The sequence below is a fragment of the Ammospiza nelsoni genome, chromosome 1 (genome assembly GCF_027579445.1).
Source record: "Ammospiza nelsoni isolate bAmmNel1 chromosome 1, bAmmNel1.pri, whole genome shotgun sequence".
NCBI lineage: Eukaryota > Metazoa > Chordata > Aves > Passeriformes > Passerellidae > Ammospiza > Ammospiza nelsoni.
The window spans coordinates 7,209,059-7,222,951 of record NC_080633.1 but is presented as its reverse complement, the minus strand read 5'-3'; the positions used below and the strand labels follow the sequence as shown (position 1 = coordinate 7,222,951).

At 39.0% G+C, this 13,893-nt stretch overlaps 1 protein-coding gene across 2 annotated transcripts in view; it reads left to right on the top strand.

The window, feature by feature from the left end:
• KMT2C (lysine methyltransferase 2C) overlaps positions 1 to 13,893 on the top strand; it is a 187,666-nt gene that overhangs the window by 93,835 nt on the left and 79,938 nt on the right. For both annotated transcript variants that reach the window (XM_059469749.1, XM_059469741.1), the window contains exons 7-11: positions 7,016 to 7,178; positions 7,846 to 8,017; positions 10,745 to 10,859; positions 11,647 to 11,819; positions 12,574 to 12,734. In XM_059469749.1, the coding sequence (XP_059325732.1) occupies positions 7,016 to 7,178; positions 7,846 to 8,017; positions 10,745 to 10,859; positions 11,647 to 11,819; positions 12,574 to 12,734 (784 nt within the window). The remainder of the gene's footprint in view (positions 1 to 7,015; positions 7,179 to 7,845; positions 8,018 to 10,744; positions 10,860 to 11,646; positions 11,820 to 12,573; positions 12,735 to 13,893) is intronic.

The following is a 13,893-nucleotide window of genomic DNA, read 5'->3' as shown; positions in this document are numbered from 1 at the left end:
AGTGTACTTTTCCTCCTTCTAATCTTCATCCAATTTCAGCTGTCTCAGACTTCTGACTTTCTGTTCAGGTTGATATTTTTAGCCATTCCACTCTTCATCTCTCCTTAGCATTTCGCATCCCTTTTGCTTAGGTTCTTGCTGAGATCTGTCCCATCACCACTTCCTGAGTCTTACACCCAAGTTCCCTTAAGGTCTTTATCCAACTTGAGTGCCCAGGTTTGTTAATTGGCCCTTCAAATGTTGTCCCTACTCCTCCTCAGCTTCCATCTCCATCCATGGTTTCTCCTCCCAGTCTCAGATTCATTCACACAGTGAATCCCTTTTGTCTCTTTGCTCCTTGTCCATCTGCCTGTGTGCTGGATACTCCTATTCCCCAGATGATTAAGTGACAGCAGTATCAGGATCCTTAGGGATGTCTGCTTTCCATTCCAGTGGCTTTTTGTGCTTAGGCTTAGAGTATTTATTACAGACTTCCCCCCTCTAATCCTGGTCACACTGAAGGAACCTTTGCAGGAGGTACATGATGTCCAGTCAGTGCTGGAAATTGGAGAGGATCAGTCATGATCAGTGAGAGTAGGTTTTTCTGTGATTTTTCACTGACAAATTTGTGGAAGTGTTATACATTAAAAAAAAAAAAAAAAAAGGAGATAGTTTTCTCAAGCTTGGTCACGTCTGGGTAGATCTGCAGGGAAAGGGCAGAAGTTGTGTCCCCCACTCTGAAACTCATGACAAATTACAAGTCCCATGAATGAGGTTGTTTTTAAGATGAACAAAATGTTTTTGTTAATGACTTTCCTTTTGTCAGAAATGGCTGGAAAGTTTTGTCTAAGTGTTCCAATAACATGTAAGAGAATTTAGAGATGTGTTGTGAGAATTTTCCCCAGCTCTTTATTGTTCAGAAAACTTGCAAAAATGGAAGAGGATTTATATGAAAGTGTTTTTAAACACTTCCATTCTTTTTAAACACATCCCATCTTTGATAGTGCTGTGCTGACACAAACTTTGGTCTGGACTTGGCTGTCGTACCAGTAAAGAACTTGTGTCAACATAGGACAGCTCAAGGCTGTAATCTAAATTTTGACCCCCTGTGGATGTGCCTACCTAAGAGCTGTGTTGCAATTCCAGCTGCAGGCAGTGGAGATCTGGCCAGTGTTGTCAGCGGAGCTTGAAAATGGTAACCCACTGTTTGGCCAACTGAATTGCCATGAAGTAAATTCCATAAAATGACTAGGCCTTATTAAATATAATGAAGTTTGGATGCTCTCATCAAGCCTTGTGTCCTTTGGAAGCACAGTGTGACTGTATGAGCAGTAAATTCTACTTTTACTTTAAATGCCTTTATAAACGTACTTATGGCATACCCCATAGAATGCTTGAGCTACTTCAGAATGCCTATATATGATTTAGGAGTTTAGGAGCTGTGCTGGGTTTGACAGAAAGTTGACTTCATCCCAGTACGTTCTGCACTGACCAGTAACAGATGCCTAGAGATGATCATTAAACAACAAGCATGTAGCAATGTTTCCCTCAATTATTTTTTCTAAAGCCTCCAACAATTTGTGGCTCAGCCCATGCTCTGCCAACACAAAGAAATGTCTACACACACTTCTTAAGACCTTCTGAGCATGAATCAAATGGAACTGGCACAATAGTCTGTTTTCTGAGCCTGCCAAAAAGCAGCCTCAAACCAAAGCTGATGATTTTTGTTCTTGCCTTGTTTGTCCTGGAGTTGCTGATGCTGAAGCCTAATAACCACAGTTTAAATTACATTAAACATTATTGACCTTCTTGTTGTTGACAGTCTAACTAAACAACAGGCTCGTGTGTGCTCTTCTGCCATGGTGGATATTAGATGGGAATTAAGGGAGTAGCTGGTTGATAGCTGTGGAAAAGCTTAGCCTCACTGAAAACATTTACTTTATCCTAACTCTTGCAGAAAACGAGGAGGTGATTAAAAAAAAACCCTTTTTCTTCATGGAAGTGTGAAAAAAGCAGCAAAGGCAGAGCCTGTGAGGGAGATCATATCCATGCAGTTATTCTGCTAGCTTATGTAATGATGAGTAAAACACAGCTCTAAGGCACCCAAACCCTTCAGTGGAGCTTCTGAATAAACAGGGTTTGGGAACATTTCAGGTTATATGAGGAAGAATTTGTGTGCAATAAATGTTTTCTCCTACCTATTTCAAGTTTCAAATAAAAAATGGTATCTTACTTAGCAAACTTGATTCTTGCAAGGTTTTAACCTATTCATCACTATTACAAAAAACACCCCTCCAAAACTTCAATGCTTTTTTTCTCTGAATTCTTAAATGCCTTAATAGTAACACAGTTTATTTAATGTACTTTTTAATGAAGATGAAAAAGAGAGGCAACTGGTGTGAAGGAGAAACAAAATAGTGACTTGTAGAGAGCCTGAAATTTCCACACCTAAAAAGAGTCTTCTGCTTTGTGCCTTGATTGAATGTGTTGAGTCACTGTGTTAAGGTTTGAGGAAGAGGAGTAACTGATCTCTGATTGACTTGTTATAAATTGAAGTAATTTCCAAATCTGTGACATGAGTCATATAAAATTAAAAAGCTAGAAGGTAATTTCTAGTACTCCTGGAAAGGTGTTCTGTTTAGTACTTCTAATTAGTAGTTCAGTAGAAAGCCATTAATTGTTTTTGTGTTGCCATTTTACTGCATTGTGCTCTTTAGTGCTTTATGGTACTTAAACCAGTGTATTTGACATGAGAGGTGCTAATGGTCATTAGTGTCTGCAAGCAATATAAAACTTTTTCTAGATGATGGAGTAACCAATGAAGATTATCAGAACCACCACAGAACATGCTTCATTAATCACTGTTTATATAAAAATTTCTTCATGCTCTCCTTAGTGACAGGTTGTTAAGGTCCAGTGCTCTTCAGTCACAGGTTTGTGTGACAGCATTTCTCTATAGCTAAACTGTTTGAAATTTGTTCTTACAGGTAATACATTAAATTGTTTAACCAAGGACAGATGGCTTGTGTGTATTTTTGGTACACTATCATAAAATTAAAAGTTCTTATTCTTCTCATAGATTGTGTCACCTGATCTTTTTTAAAGAAAAAGTTCATAATCACTGAAAAACTTGTCATTTGCTTAAGAACATTTTGCAATTCACAGTACTAACATTTAGGTTTAGGACACTAACCAAGTTGCAAAGTACTTACTCAAAGACTGTATTTTAGCCTTTCTTTAATATCTGTCTTCTAAGGGTTGTTACTTGTCTGGTTGCAGAGACAGTAATACTGTAAAGTAATTCTGAGGGCAATAAAATGATAAAACATGACCTCTGATTAGTTCTTGGTGTTATCTGGATAAACTCTTTCATTGTCTTACAGGCATCTTTTTATAATTTGAACTTGCACAGGATTTTGGAGTACTCTAAAGTATGGAGCCAGCAGGAAGGTTAGAAATACCGAAACAAAAAGCTGTTGCTCTTGTCACCATTTGCCACTTTGGCCATCTGTTTCCAGTAAAGCCAGTAGGATTTGTGACATCAGCTGAGCTGAACAAGGCAGAATTAACATTTTTGTTCAGCTGGTTTTGGTGCAATTACGGTTGTAGCAAGGAGGTTTTTGAGTTTCTGCCTTCCTGGAAATCTTCTGTGTGGTTTGTGCCACTCTTATTTCATGGAGGATGCTCTCCCATAGAGCTAGAATACAGAGAAGAGATTAATCAGGTTTTGTTTTCTGTGTGTTCACTTAGTTCTTCCTCTTCCACTGTATTATGTTCAACAATGTCATATTTGAACCAGTGAGATTAGTAAACAAAAGGAATTTTAAAATCAAATTTTAAAGATGACATAGCTTTTGCTTTTAAAAATCAGTTCCTTTTCTGTCTGAAAAAGCAGATGTAAAAAAGAAAAAAGTCAAAATTATCAAGTAGAAAGAGGGGTGGATAGTTTTAAATGAAGGAAATCACAGGAGTAAGAAGTAGCACAAGTAGGGATGGACTCAGAGCTTTGTTGCAATGGACAAGTGCACAAGGAACTTGCTGAAGGGAACAGTTGGTAACCACTGAAGGACTTCCTGAGTAGGAAAATAGTCTGCTAGCTCTGCTTTAGTTTATTTCCTTGAGTGTACTATGAATAAGTAATAAATTACCTCTCCAGCTTTTTGACACCTTATAAAGTTGAGGTTTTTTTCCTGTAAAACAGGAATGTAAAATTATTTGATCCGTTAACAAAACAGTGTTTGTCTTGCCTTGACAGATTACCATTTTCCAATAGCTGCCCTTCAAATTCAGCTTCCACCCCCTTCCCACAACACCTTATTTTGTGCTCATACCAGTGAAACTGGAGACTCCAGCCTGTCCTGGCTCTGGGACTGTCCTCATATGGGCATGCATCTCATGGGCAGCATGATTTACTGCTTCATTCCATCTCCTGCTGTCATGGTGCCATGTTTTAGCAGTAGTAAAGTCTTATTTGTTACTGATTTCATTTAGCAGAGCTTTTAATATTTTTGTTTAATTTAATACATTTCTGCTGTTCTTTTGGGGTCATAGCATGGGGCCTGGCTTCAGAGGAGTGTTGGCTTCTAGTGCTGGAAAAGTAACTCTTCTCACCAACATCTGCTGCCAAAAAAGTCCCTTTGGGCATTAGTTTCTTCAGACTGCTTTATCTCTCTTACAAATTCAGCAAATGTTGATATTCTGTGCTTTTTATTTGCTTCAGATGATACATACCACGTTGTTTTCAAAGTGTATTTCACTTATCTGCCAAATGCTTTTCATTGCCAGTGCAGTTTAGCAGATGGGTTTGAAGGGTTCAATTACATGTAACTTGGACTTCCATTCTTCTTCCAGCATCTTTATGTGGTTCCTTAAACCACCATCAACATTTTTCAAGGTTTTATAGTAATCCTGTAGTTTCCTAATTTTCAATAATTTCTTCATTTATTCATAGAACATTTGGGAAAAGTTACATTCTGATTTTATGGTTGCTGCGTAGCGTGGTTGATTGGTGGTTTTGAAAAACAGATGTGGTATTTAAAAATGCCATTTATATTGCTATTTTATTCCATTATTCCTAGCTTTTAATAAATGTTGATTATTTAAGTGCTTACAGTTCTTTCATAATTTTCTTTTCCTGAATAAATAGCTACTAAGGGTCAATAATGGGATCCAGCAAAGTCTTGTTGAATACTTTTTTGAGGGATACATTTTGGACTTTAGCTCCTCCCAAGTTCCTCTTTCTATTTTTTTTTGTCTACTGAGTAAAATCTTTGAAAAAAGTGTGGCCTGTAAGAGTTGTGTCTTGGTCCATCTCCATAGGTTTTTAGAACATCAGGGACAAAATAGGTTGTGTGTGGCTCACAGTGCAGCTGCAGATCTTTTTTTTAGAGGCTTTGGGCTGTATTTTCATGGGTTTACATCTAAGTTCAGGATTTACCTTGTGCAGCAGCCTCAGCAAGTGCTCACTGGGGGTATAATTTCCTAAAAGGAGTTTCTTGCAGGATTTTGGTTTTGTTGACAGACCATAAATGTAATTACCATTGCTGCTGCCTTGCTCTCCTTCAAGAGCTCCATGTTATTATTTGCTTACCTTGTTCCCTCTCCTCTGCTCTGCATTTCAGCTGGTAAAGTACCAGGATGCAGCTTACCTGCACATCAGCAGGTGTTAGACATGGGTAGGGGTGAGATGTCTGCAGATCACAGGACAGACAGAGCATTGTCAGTAGTTCTCCTTGGTGATCCCCTTTCATTTCTTTGCCAGAGCATTTTCTCTCTTTACACTGCAGTTCTGTTTAGCATACACTAATATTTTTTCTGTCTCTTGTCCATGAGTTCTGGTGCTGGCAGATATTTTTCTGAAGATGTTAATTTCATCTGGTTTTAAAGAATATCAAGGTAGCTGTTGACACAGCTTTGTGATTTGTATTTTCATATGGGCTGGTTTTGATATCTGTGGACTTGTAGTAGCACTATTTCATGCCTAATTTCATGCCAGGCTTTGAAACAGAGAAGAATTAGGAGAATAAATATTGTCTGTATTCTAAGAATTAAGCAGATGCAGTACATAACTTTTCTTTGATTTGGTTTATGTTTGTATTTGGATGTTACTTGACACTTCAGCTAGTAATCAAACACACCAGTGTTAGTGTTGTATTTTTATTGTGAAAAATGAGAGTCCCTGAGCTCAGTTGTTGCTGTGTATTATGTATGCCTTCCTGTGAGCTGCTGACCTGTTTTTTCTTAAGTTTACTGAAAATCTTACGGTGCTGTGCCTTAAAAATTATTGTTGCCTTGGTGAAAAAGTGCAAAAGGATGTTACAGTGCTTCAGGGACTGTAATGAATCCGAGAAAGAAAAAAGACTGATTAACTGAATCAGAAAGGTGTGGGTGAGTTTTTACAAGCAGACTGATAGACTCTGCTCTCTCTTGACTGGAGAACTGGAGGATCATTGCGTAGTTCTTTCTGAGAAATTATTTCTCTGGTGTCTAATAATAATTGTGCTTATTTATGACTTCTCAAAGTTTGGTGGTGATATTTGTGTAGTCTTGAAAGGCAAGATGAGAAGAAAGTGCAGGGTTATGTAATGCATTATCATCCCAGAGAGAATTGTATAATGCCAGTAAGATTTTTGGGAGAACATCATACTTGAGTTCCATTTGCATTTCTGATTACAGCGTCTGTGGTTTTACATTACAGCTTACAGAGCCATGTGGTTTTTAGTCATAACCTATTGACAGCGTGGTGTCATCTGCCTTTATTTTCAGCATAAGTCTCCAAGCCCCATTACTGAAGGCATAGCTCAAGTTAGATAACATAGAATGAAAATGCTTTTCTGTGACAAGAAGAATCTTAATTGTCAGAGTGTGTTTGGGAGTGCAGCTGAAAGACAACACTACCTATTAGTTTCCTTCTCAGTATTCACTACCTCCTACTGGCCAGGGTGTTCATCTGCTAAATGAACGGGGGGAACAGATCTGGCTAAAAAACTTACAAGAAAAATAAATTTTTAAATGACTCGTTCTGTTTGTTTTTCAGCGATGTGCATTTTGTAAGCACCTTGGAGCCACTATCAAATGCTGTGAAGAGAAATGTACCCAGATGTACCATTACCCCTGTGCTGCTGGAGCAGGCACATTTCAGGATTTCAGTAACTTGTCCCTCCTTTGTCCAGACCACATTGTTCAGGCTCCTGAAAGATGTAAGTACACAGTGATCAAATGGCACAATTAGTACCAGGTTTTATGAAAACTGCACAGTCATAGGATCAGCTTAAGAATGCATTTGTTTGGATGCACTGTCACAGTTCACATACCCAAGAATTCATGTGTGTTCAGGGATAGAAAACATGTGAGTTCATCCTCCTCTATTTTGAAGACCAGCAGTCCTGCACAGCAAAGCATTTTTCTTTTAATGACATAACAAGGAAGAAGTTTACTGGTAAAGCTTGTCTTCTGTCAAGTTTTAGTTCAAATTGATAGACTTGCTTGTCCTAACTCAAGTTAGAACAACCTTCTTGCAAACACTTCAGCTAAATAAAAATATAGGTCTGTTAAATTTAGGTCTCTTTATTTTCTACTTGTTCCACAGAGGAGTTGGTTCCGAAGCTCTCAGCTTTATCTTGAGGAGAATAAAACAGTTTCTTTTGTAACACTTCATTAAGGTTTAAAATGAATTTACTTTTGTTATGAGAGAATTAGTTGAGAAAATTGAATTAAAGTAGTAACTATTAAATATATTAATTAAATTTGAATTTCATAAGAATGGTCAAGTTTTGCATGCATAAGTACTACTAAGTAATTTTTTGAGTTCATTGAATTGTTCATAATTTTGAACAAAATAATAATTGAAAAAATATTTCTTTTTAGCAAAGGAAGAAGCAAATTGTGCAGTGTGCGACAGCCCTGGAGACCTCTTAGATCAACTTTTTTGTACTACCTGTGGCCAGCACTACCATGGCATGTGCCTGGACATTCAAGTCACACCTTTAAAAAGAGCAGGTTGGCAGTGTCCTGATTGCAAAGTGTGCCAGAACTGCAAGTAAGTGAGACTTACAGGACATGGAGGAGGATGGCGTGAGATTTATGTGCTGAGGTTTTGAAATGCATATTTCATTAAATATTTTGGGTTTTTTTTAAAAAGTGTAGATTATTTCCCCATCTTTTCTGTTGTATTAAGTAGCTGAGCAAACGCTTTGTTCTAAAAAAGCTGATCTGAAATTCCTGTGTGTTTTATCCCTAGAGTTACCATCATGGCAGGTTCTGAAAAGCAGCAAAACATTCTGATTTTTTTCCTCCTTTTATATACAGGAGAATTTTTCTCAAATATACCAAATAAATAATTTTACTGTAGTGTTTTCCCAGTCAAAGAACCTGTGCTTTTACTCAGCTGACAATTCACTTGTGCCTGTACCTACACTCTGGGCAGGTCTCCTTGCACTAGGTCCTCTCATTTAATGTCTTTGAGAGGTAGATAAAGAATCATAATGAAAACAAAGCCATGGCTTAGTTGAGCGAAGAAACAAAGTGACATGAGTGGCCCTGATTGAGCAGTTGCACCAGACAAAGGCAGAGACAATGAAACTTAGTTGCTGTAGCACTGTAAGGGTTCACTTAGAAAATCCTGACTGCTTGTGGGCTTGTTCTCTTACAACTTCATCTGATGGGCACTGCAGGGTTCTTTTGCTTGCTTCCTTTTTTTTTTTTGAAGGACTTACTGAAAAAGAAATGAGTTTTGTTCAGCTCTAGTCAGATCAGCTGGGACAGTATGAAGGAAAAAACCCACTCTGCTACTGCTTCATGTGTCTGATCAGTCAGTTTCCTGTTTTCCAAGCAGAGCACTTGATGTTTGCTACTATTCACTCAACCCATTTCAATAAAAGGGTGTTCCCTGATCACACATAGCAGATAGCAAATCTCAGCAATGAAGCTAGTACAGAAAAGAAGGTTCCAAATAGTATTCCTGAAAATGTTATACTGGGCAATTACAGCATCTACTAACAAATCTTCTCTTTAGTGGAAAAGCAGAGAAAATGTGGTCTGTTCACAGCCAGTCCATGGGACCACTTGAGATATGTCCATGGGTTCTGAGGGAACTGGTGGATGAAGTGGCTAAGCCACCATCCATCATACTTGAGTTTTGGCAGTCTGGTTAATTTCCCACGCACTGGAAAAGGAGAAACATAGACCCAGTTTTTATAAAGGGAAATATGGAAGATCTGGGGAACCACAGACCAGTCAATCTCACCTGCCAGCCTACCAGGGTCATGGAGCAGATCCTGCTGGAGACTGTGCTGAGACACATGGGGCATAAGGAGGTGATGGTGACAGACACCATCACTTCACTGAGGGCAGACAGTGCCTGAAAAATCTGGTGCCTGCTGTGATGGGGCTACAGAGTTTGTGGAGGAAGAGCAACTGATGTCACTTGTCTGGACTTGTGCAAAGTGTTCAGCACTGTCCAACACACTGTCCTTGCCTCAAAACTGGACAGAGATGGGTTTGACAGATGGAGCATCCAATGGATTCATGAGCTGGAGTCAAGAACTGAAGTGGAGACCAGTGATGAGTGTTGTTCTTAAGGGGTTGGAATTGGGGCTAGTATGACATGGGCAGTGGGGTCAAGGGCACCCTCAGCAGCTTTGCCACTGACACCAAGCTGTGTGGGACAATTGATGCTGAAGAGGAGGGACCCCATCCAGAGGGAGCTGAGCAGGCTGGAGAGGTGGGGCTGTGGGACACTCATGAACTTCAACCAAATGCGACCTTGTGCACCTGGACTGGGGCAGTTCCAAGCACGAGTCCAGGCTGGGCAGAGGGGCACTCAGAACAGAGAAACCATGGATGCCTCACCCTGGAAGTGTTCAAAGCCAGGCTGGATGGGCTTTGAGCAACCTGTTTTAGTGGGAGATGTCACTGCCCATGGAACTGGATGGTCTTTAAAGTCCTTTCCAACCCAAACCATTCTTTGATTCTGTAATTACTTGATGTGGTATGGCAGTTCTTCACCATTATTGGAAGAACAGCATTTTAAGCATATCTTCATGCAAAGAGAGGGCTTTTTAGAACACCAGGTCTCCCAGGTAATGAGGTATCCAGCATGTATAATGCCATGTACTGCAAGGCTTTATGTAGGCAAGTCTTGTTGCATGTTTACTTACTGCATTCATTTATTTAAATGAAGGCAGAACACAATGGCTTTAGATATTACCAAACTATTTGTCTTGTTCTCAGCAAATTTATTTTATCACTAGAATCTGTGGTGGAGCTCTGTAATACATCTTTGTAGAAAAATAGAAATATCTTCCTTTAATGTTTGTTTTGCTCTTGCAGTCATATTGTCTGACATTGTAGGAGCTCCAATAATCAGACTTGATGGCTCCTTTTTCCTTTGAAAAAATTACAGTCAGACTGCAGAAACAAGTACAACTGGATGTTTTCTTCAGAAAGAAATAAAATGTATATTGCAGATTTTGAACTGATTTCAGTACAGAAAGGCCATCAAATCTATCTACACATGTGTAAGTGAAAGTGTGCCAATATCTGGTATTCAGAATGGTTGCACAGGCTCAGCTCTTGGTGAATAAACATAGTTGTATGTACCTGTATTTAAAAATGAATTTGAAGGCATTGTCTCTGGAGATATTTGCAAGTAGTGTTTGTATATTTTTATGTGCACACCTGTGTCTTCCTGTTTAGATTTTTATTGAAACAGATATTTTGTTGCTGCTTATTGAAGTTATTTTTGATCACTTGTTACTTTCCTTAGACACTCTGGGGAAGACAACAAGATGCTGGTGTGTGATACATGTGACAAAGGCTACCACACTTTCTGTCTACAGCCAGTTATGGATGCTGTACCAACAAATGGTTGGAAATGTAAAGTAAGTGGAAAGGTTTCAGAGTAACTTCTGGTCATTTTTAAGAGCCCAGACTTTGTTATCCACACTGTGCTGTTCCAGGTGTATTGTGGAATGCTGTTGCTATGTAATATAATCTGTAATTTCTGAAGGAATCCCACTTGGATGTAAATCCTGTGGCTCCACAGCTGCTCTGTGGGGGGAGCTGTCAGTGCTGGGGCTGAAGCAGCCTGTGTAGGACTGTAAATCAGCTCCACAGGGAAAAGAGAAGTGTGGGATCCAGGTGCAGTGGATAACCTGCAGTTAATAACAGCTGCTCCCATGATACAATGGGAACAAAAATGTAAACTCAAAGCTCTATAGTAGTGTATGTAATCCATACTTGAAGTCTCTTGGTATTCACCTCCAGCTTACCAAAACAGTCCTGCAGCTTGTGGGTTCCTTTGCATTTGAGGAAAGCAAGATAAATTTGTTGTTTTATCAGTAACTTTGTAAGTAATTGCAATGGGAAGTCCTTGTATGTGAGATGTATGTAATGTTACATCAGTTTGTGGCAGTCATATGATAACTGAGAGTAGCAATAAAAAAGTTTAATCTCATAAGAAATACTCCTTTCAAGTCAGGAGTAGTGTCAGGAAACTTGTTACTGTTGTGCAGGTTATTCATGCTCTGCTATCAGATCCTGGGTATCTTTGTGTTATCAAGGACAAAAGCTATTAAATTTAATTCAAATCAGGAAAATGTCAGTTAATGGCAGTTCTACCACATTGTGAAATACCATAATTAACTACTAAATTCTTGTGATCTCTAGAACTGTAGAGTATGTGCTGAGTGTGGCACACGAACAAGTTGTCAGTGGCACCATAATTGTTTGGTATGTGACAGTTGTTACCAACAGCAAGACAACTTATCTTGTCCTTTCTGTGAAAAACTGTGCCTCCAAGACTTCCAGAAAGATATGTTGCATTGTCACATGTGCAAAAGGTGAGTACCCAGCTTTTGTTAATTTGTGCTAAAGTGCACAAAGGTGCATGATGAGCAGTGTGACACTGATGGGTTTCTGGGAAGGATGTACAATGTGTTTGATGTACCACAGGATCTTGGGCAGCTCCTTGATCGTTCTTCCCTAAATACAGTGAACAATAGCAGGCAGCTTTATTTTAATCTTAGCAGATAAGTATTAATTGGCAGCTACTTGAGGGTACCTGGGAGTTACTTGCTGCAAGCTGCTGCTGCCTATTGAATTTAACCTATTTTGTGAGGAAGCAGGCTGAAAAAGTAATTGTCCTAAAGTTTAAAGACTCTTGTTTGCAGTCATCTGGGTTGATTTTGGTTTTTTTAATTTTCAAGTTTATGTTTTCTGTTTAATTTTATGTCTTTTACTATTTCAGTAATTAAAAAAAAACCCTAAAATACAGTATTTGGAACATTTTAAGAATGTAAACTATGTTTTGTTTGCAATAATATTGTATGCTACTGTGCAACATCATGATGATGCTCTACATCTTGTGGAGTCTGATTGACTTTATCAAGGACAATTTAAGTCTTCATGTTTAAGTTTGTTCATTGTTTGACATGCTGACATATGCTTATTCCTCTAAAGTTCTCCATAATCAAGCATTGAAAATCTCTGTTTCCCCATAGGAATGTGAAATAGTGCTATTTTTAATGGATTTTTACTATGATGCGTTATATTTTCATTACTAAAATCACAGTTACAATAAATTAATCTTCCCAGATGGATTCACATAGACTGTGACAGATCTCCAGGTAGTGAATTGGAGTCTCAATTGAAAGACTACATCTGCACTCTTTGTAGACAAGGAGAAGGGGATCACACTCAGTCATGTGATGTAATGAACACTTCTGAACTCATTCCTGAACCTGACAGTATAACAGGTAATCAAACTTAAACTTCACAGTTCCAAAATGCTAATATCAGATGTAACATCTGTAGTCTCACCAAGTCTTTTTGTGAACCAGCCACTCAAATTCTACTCTATGAGAGTAGAGAATTTCATCCCTTCTCTGTTTAACAGCAGCTACTCAGGCAGTCCATAGGTGGTTTCTCTTTCTGGCTTCAGGATCCTGGGTACAAACATGGGCTGGTGAGCACCATAATTGTGGCTCTCAACATTCCAGCTCCAGCCTCTCAGGCTGTGGCTGTAAACTTCACTGATTTATTTTGGATGTGGTACAGTTCATAAATGTATTCATTTGCCAGCCTGGCTGTTTCACTCATTTGTGCCTGGTAGATATTTTTGGAGACATTCAGTTCTCCTGTTTCTCTCCAGCTTCTGGTCAGTCTCATAGTGCCTGTTCTCACTTTATCCAGGAGGGACAGAGCAGTGGGAGCTGGACTGTGTTCAAGGGACAGCTGTTTATTTAACTAGACAGCTTTTAATAGGTGTCCTTTTTCAAAGAAATGTATGATCAGTCATGTTGTTTCTGAGACATTCTTGTCTAAGTGGACAAATCAAGCAGAAGGTGGAAACTTGTAGAGAAGTGTAAAGTATGTTTTAAAAAATAAGTCAGTAGCAGTAAGGAAGCACAGGGAGAAATTGTATCTGCTGTTGTGAACCCAGTGGGTCATCCACAAGAGCTGGGTTAAAAACTCAGAAGTAAATGTTTTTGTGTATTTCACACCATGTGCTCTGTTGGGCAGCACCTGCACTCATCCAGGCTGAATTTCCCTCGAGAAGCACAGCTGTGGTTACATTTAGAAGCAAGGTAAAATGTAACAGATGAACTGCACAGCCACTGCCATGTGCAATTTTTGGGCTTGCAGCAGTGCTTGTGCACTGATCTTCTGTTATCCATAAGTGTCTGTGGTTTTGAAAGCCTGGTAAATTTTGGCAAGGAAAGGGGAAGTGTTGGGCTACAACAAAACCCTAATGCTTGTGTTCAGACTGATGTTTTGTATAAATAAGTCATCTCTTTGATGTTAGCCTGTACATCACCTTTTGTGAGCAGTAAAGAGATGATAGAAAAGGTGCTCCTGGAGGAAGGGCAGTGACACAGGAGGGAAAATGTCTGTAAATGAGTTCACTCTGTCAAT